At 56.1% G+C, this 6,229-nt stretch overlaps 1 protein-coding gene across 1 annotated transcript in view; it reads right to left on the bottom strand.

The window, feature by feature from the left end:
- OSBP2 (oxysterol binding protein 2) overlaps window positions 1–6,229 on the bottom strand; it is a 343,782-nt gene that overhangs the window by 18,772 nt on the left and 318,781 nt on the right. Inside the window, 5 exon segments of the mRNA XM_042782709.1 lie at window positions 1,856–2,040; window positions 2,117–2,212; window positions 2,284–2,387; window positions 2,658–2,778; window positions 4,978–5,223. Coding sequence (XP_042638643.1) covers window positions 1,856–2,040; window positions 2,117–2,212; window positions 2,284–2,387; window positions 2,658–2,778; window positions 4,978–5,223 — 752 coding nt within the window.

Here is a 6,229-nt window from a genome sequence, read left to right as displayed (position 1 = left end):
GCCGGGTTTCCGAGGCAGTAAATCTTTACGGGAGTAGATTGCCCCATCTTCCTTCTGTGGAGCAGCTGGTGGGTTTGAACCACCAACCTTCCGGTTAATAGTCAAAATGCCTTAGACACTGTGCCACCAGAGCTCCTTACATTAAATCTAGCAGCTTAACATTTTCTCTTGGATTTAGTTTTCAACAGTCTCACTCGATCACTGTCAGGTTTTGTTGTTGCTGTTGCTGTTAGGTGCTGTCGAATCAGCTCTGACTCATAACGACCCTACGTACAACAGGACAAAACACTGCCTGGTCCAATTCTTTGAGAAGTGGATGGCTCCTTCCTTCTACAACAGGACAAAACACTGCCTGGTTCAATTCTTTGAGAAGTGGATGGCTCCTTCCTTCTTCCGAGTCTGTCTTAGTCTGGAAGATCCGCTGAAACCTGCCCACCATGGGTGACCCTGCTGGTATTTGAAATCCCAGTGACATAGCCTCCAGCCTCACAGCAACACTCAAGCCACCACAGTGTGAAAACTGACAGGTGAGTGGCGGGCTGTTGGATTCAGGTGTGGAAAATGCTCCACTATTCACTCCTCAGATTTGGTCTCTTTTCAGTGGAACTCTGACTAGCCCTTGCTTCTCAGACCTCCACGGGCGGGTGAACCCCCTGGGGGTGGTACTGAGATGGAGACGCTGACTCTGGGTGAGATTCACACACAGAGTGAGTTATGCATGCTGCAGTTTCCAGGGTAACCATGAAAATATACATTTAATGAGAGTCCCAGAAGGAAAGGAAAGAAAAAGGCAAAACTGGAAAGGAGGAAGAAATAGTGAAAGAAATAATGGTGATAAATGTCCCAGACTAAGAAATAAATCTATATTTAAAAAGTGGCCATCGAGTCAACCCCAACTCACAGCAACCCCGTGTATCACAGAGAAGAACTGCCCCATGGAGTTTTCTTGGCTGAAACCTTAAAGGAAGCAGGTTACCAGGTCTTTCTTCACAGCACCGCTGCTGTTGTGTTGTTGTTATGTGTCGCTGAGTTGGACCCAAGCAACCCCTCCTTGGGTTTCTGAGGCAGTATCTCTATGGAAGTAGATTGCCCATCCTTCCCTCTGAGGAGTGGCTGGTGGGTTTGAACCGCCAGCCTTCTGGTTAGCAGTCAAGTGCCTTAGGCACTACGCTACCAGAGCTCCTCACAGCACTGCTGGGTGGGTTTACACCAACCTTTAGTCTAGTGCAAACCGTTAGGAAGAGATCAAAGACCTTGGATGGGAAGAGCTACAGCCACAGGTGACCCTGGTGGGACCCCGCTCTGGGTCACTGGGCAATTGACCTGCTTCCCGTCTTTTCTAGGTTTCGTCTCTTGATAATTTCTTCTGATCTGTATTTGGCTGATGATTCCCTCTTCAGTTGTCCTTGATCCATTCCATCTTTCTGGAGAGATCCTGGTTTCATTTATTTTATTTTTTCCTTGTAAAATTTCTATTCTGTTTGCTTGCGAAGCTGCCACGCCAATCCCTACAGTTTTGTTTCCTGTGGTTCTTTTTAAGTTCGTTTTTCTCTTTCAGTCAGGCAGTCTCTGGCCCATTACCCTGCCTCACCGCACTGCTCACCGCCAGCGGGTTCACATTTCTCTCCTTGTCGACTGTCGGTCTTGTTTGTTTCCAAATGTCAGCCGCCTGCCTGAGGCCACAGAGCTTTGGCGAGCCCCCGCGCCCTAGCCCAGGATGGAAATTTCTGTGCCCCTGTGCCTGTGGCTCGTCAGGCCCTGGTCCTCCTGGCCCTCTGCTGCCCACATGCCTCCCCTGCTGTCCCCCTCTCTGTTCCTGCCGCCCTCTCCGCCCCGCGCCACAGGCCCCACTCACGGCAGCGGGTACTTCTTCCATAGCAGCTTGGCCGGCAGCGTCTGATACACGGTCTTCTGCTTCCCGTCCAGGCTGGGGCTGGTGGGGCTGCTGTGCACGACCTTAGCGCACTCCATCTGCTCGTCCCACGAGCCGGACAGCACATAGTGGGCCTTGCCCTGGTTGTCACTCACCACTCCTGTCACCTGTGGACATGGCAAGACCAGCGTTGGCACACACCCCGCCCCAGGCCCCCAGGCTCTGAGGGGTGGTCCCGCTTACCTTCCGGGCCGTCTCTTTGGAGAAGTAGCTGTAGGGCAGGAACTTCAGCTGACACCGGTCCTTGGTCTTATGGTTCACGATCTCAATGTCCCCCGTCTGGTGGGAGAGGAAGTGGTCAGTGGCCAGCGTGTGGGCGCCATGGCCCTCTCCCCACGGACCCCCCTGACCTGGTCGATCCACAGCTTGCCCACGATGATGTTATGCACAGTCGACGTGCCCTTCCTCCACACGTAGTGATTGCCGCTGGCCTGGAATTCTAAGTGGATGGCACCTGGTGGCCGGATGCAGGGTGAGAGGTCAGGGCCTCGGGAGGTCAGAGGTCTGGCCCGGAGTGGTGCGTTGGAGCACCAGGCCTGTCGTCATTAGACTGTAGACGGGGGCAGGGAGGGAGGTGGGGGGTGGGGACGGCCAGGAAGGCCCCAGGAAACCTGTCAAGGGGAGGGGAGTTGCCCCTGGAAGCCCCCAGCTGGCTTCTGGGTTGGTACAATCCTCTCCCTTCACCGGGATGCCCTTTCCCAAGAGTGCTCCGGGCCCAGCTCACCTAAGGGCATGATGGAGAGATATTTTCCCCGGAACTTGCTGGAGATGGTGATCTCCTGCCAGAGGCTCCAGCCGTGCTTGGAGTAGACGTAGTGTGCAGCCGAGGGTGGGTGATGGCTTACCTGGGTCAGACCCACACAGCGTGAGGGTCTGTGGACAGGGCCCAGGCACTCGGCCCAGCCAGGCGGGACACCTTTCCCTGCCCCCTGCCCCCCACCTCCCTGAACAGCTCTCAGGCTAGGACTCCTCCCCTGAGGGCCACGGACCTGAGGCAGCCCTGCTTTCCTCGCCCCCGCCCCCCATCCCCACCAGGACAGTGCCTATATGGATAGGCAGTGCCTGTGTGTCTGATGTCGGGGAGATGGGCCTGGTATCTTTGAGGCCCTGGCTCTTGGGCTATACAATGGGGGTGATGGTTGAGCAGTGCCCCCAGGACCCGCCTGTAACGGGCTGCACTGAGGCTTATCAAATTCACTGCTGTGATTGTCGTCTTGTTTAATTTCACAGTTGGGAAAGGGACACGTGTGTCATGATGTGCTACATGGAAGAGGCCCAGACTGGTCACCCATGGGGTGGACGGGCCTCTCTCCAGGCCAGCCTGGCTCCAGTGTGGGTGACAGAGTGCCCTGCCTTGGGCTGGAGGAAGCCTTGACTGCCCACCATGCTGGGCCCACCACAGTAGGGCTCTCTCAGCAGCTAGGGGCACTGCTGATAACCACCTTGCCCTCAGGACACCTGCCCACCTGGCTCTCCTGCTTCAAGGCAGCCCTGTTATATACTCTCTGTTGTCAGTACCTCCCATCAGACAGGGCTTCCAACCCGAGAAGGGTGAGACTGCGCTCTGGACACCCCACTCCTGCTCCAGTGGTCTCCTCCCTGCTGGTTTCTGTCTCGGGAGGGGGGCCCTACCCCCCCAGCTGCTCCTGTTCCTGCGGCTGGGGTCTCCACAACCCACCAGCCACTGTCTTCACTGGCCAACTCAAGGTATGACCTCCGAGGACACAGCCTTCAGTCTGTCAGTATCACTTCCTTCTTAGCTTTGCTGTCCAGTCCTCTTAGCTGCTTACGCCAGGGGCCTGGGAGTTGCCTTTGACCCCTCCTTCTCTCTTAGGGTCCACATTTGATCCTTGGCCAATCCTGTCTGTGCTTCCATCAGTACACGCACCCTTCTCCCACCCCTTTCTCCCAGCACCCCCTGGAACCAGTGTAGCAGCCTGGACAGCTGTCCCTATCTTACCCCCTAGGCTCCATGTTCCCTGCAGCAGCCACAGGGACCCTGGCAACAAAAAAGGTTGGGTCCCCCAGAATTGGCCTGCCTGCTTTCTCCAGGGTTCTCCTTTCTCCCTGACCTTCTCTTCTCCTTGACTACCCCCATCCTAAGAGAGCTGGTCCCCTCCCCATCCACCATTCCATGGACACACGGAGCTACGCCTGCTTCCTTTCCAGCTAGACCCCTGGCAGTTCCTGGCCTAAGACAGGCACTGAATCAGTGCTTGTTGAATGAATGAATACTCAGTGGTTTGGACCAAGAATGCTGGGAGATCCTAGACAGCCTGCCCTTCCCCCATACCTCCAAAGCCTTAGCAAACCTGCTGGTCCCCCTTCAGCACACACCCATGCTTTGACCTCTCTCTGTGTCAACCATAAGCACCTGCCTGGTGCACTGTCCCTTCTAGTGGGCCCACTCAGCATGTGGCATGTAGTTGGGGCCCAGTGGTGGCGGTGCCTGGGCTTGGCACCTCCACCCCATCCATTTCTACGTGGTAGCTTCCCAGGTCCTTCCAACAGCCTGCTACAACCTGGTGAGGGGCACCCAAAGAATTCCCTGCATCAGACAAGGACGGCAGGCTCTGTGTCAGGGCCATGGCCAAGGTGCCCCACTCTGCAAAGCCTGGGTCCTGGCCCCACAGGGCCATCTTAGCAGGGACGCGTGGAGAAAACACAGATGAGCCATGCTTGGGCAGGGCCCTTGACCCCAGAGCCCCTCAGAGTCCCTGCTCCATAGTCACTGACCCGGACGTATCTTGTTGACACTTCCTCCACCTTCCCACTTACCTGGCTCCCCAATAGTCCCTGCAAACCCCTCCACCTCTGCTCCACGGTCCCCTGGCCATAAGCACAAGTCCTCCCCTTCCCTGCACACCAGGCCCAGCCTGCGGACTGGACAGACCCCTGTCTGTCTAACCCCTGGGCATGGGCATGACAGGGTCAGAGGCCGTGTCCTGTTCACCTCACTCTGTCCCCAGTGCCTTGCAGGAGCAGTTTGGCTGAGCGTAGTAGACACAGCCCAGCGTCAGCCTCGCAGAGAGCCCGGGCCTCACCTGCTCACAAAGAGAGCGCAGGCCCATGTCCTCGAGGCGGTCCAGCTCGAAGGTCTCGCCCAGCATGGGGTTGAAGGGCTTGGCGATGCGGTGCACAGTGGTCGAGTAGGAAGACACGGAGAAGGCGGCCACCAGGCACATCTGCTCCACGGAGCTGGTGCAGTTCACCGCCTTGTCCAGCAGGTGGTGGTACTCCAGGTCCTCTGTCAGCCGCTGGAGCATGGACAGGGGCTCGTTGAAGTTAACCTGTGAGGAGAGCAAGTGGTGTTCAGGCAGGAGGTCAGGAAGGCCTGGGGGACCTGGGGGGCCACCGCCAGCTTGCCTGAGCCACCCGCTGGGCCTTGCTAAGACGCTCCTCCCAGCATGGGCCGTGGGGTCGGCACGATGTCACTGCTTTTTGCAGATGTCTGGAGACATCCTGCCCAGATGGCACCTTTGGGGTGACGTCCCCAGTGACCCTGCCTGAAACAGGCACCTGTGCTTCACTTCCCAGCCACTTCCTGCCTCAGGCTTCTCCAAAGCACTCATCACTTTCTTTTTTTCTGAACTTTTTACTGTGATTTGGGTGAAATTTTACAAAGCAGATTCATTTTACATTCAACAATTCCTATACATTTTATTTTGTGACACTGGTTACATTCCCCACAGTGTAACAGTGGGGAACTCTGTGTAACAGTGTAGGAACTCTGGTGGCGTAGTGCCTAAGGCACTTGACTGCTAACCAGAAGGATGGCGGTTCAAACCCTCCAGCCATTCCTCAGAAGGAAGGTTGGGCAATCCTACTTCCGTAGTGATACTGCCTTGGAAATCCAAGGAGGGGTCGCTATGAGTCAGGGCCGACTCGATGGCATAACAACAACAGTTTAACAGCTCTCCTCCTACTTCCTCCCTGTGGTTACCCTTTCCCTGTGGCTGTGCCCATGCATTCCTGCCTGCCTACAGCACTCGCCACTTCCTGATGTATGAGCTACTACACAGCTTTGGTATGTTTTTGTCAGTCTCCCCCTCCTGGGATGGTGTCTCTGTGAAGGCCAGTCTCTGACTTGCACTGCTCATCTTCAACACCAAGTCCCAGAAAGATTCAGAAGTCAGAGGGGTTGACTGACTGACTGACTCGACAAATCTGGAATGGATGAATTGGGTCTTCCTACTGGGGGCTGTTAGGAGCTCTGGTAGCATAGTGCCTAAGGCACTTGACTGCTCACCAGAAGGCTGGCGGTTCAAACCCACCAGCCACTCCTCGGAAGGAAGG

The sequence above is a fragment of the Orycteropus afer genome, unplaced genomic scaffold (assembly GCF_000298275.1).
Source record: "Orycteropus afer afer isolate SDZICR_OR568_19922 unplaced genomic scaffold, OryAfe1.0 scaffold00420, whole genome shotgun sequence".
NCBI lineage: Eukaryota > Metazoa > Chordata > Mammalia > Tubulidentata > Orycteropodidae > Orycteropus > Orycteropus afer.
The sequence above is the reverse complement of the archived record's forward strand: the minus strand, read 5'-3'. Positions and strand labels throughout refer to the sequence as shown.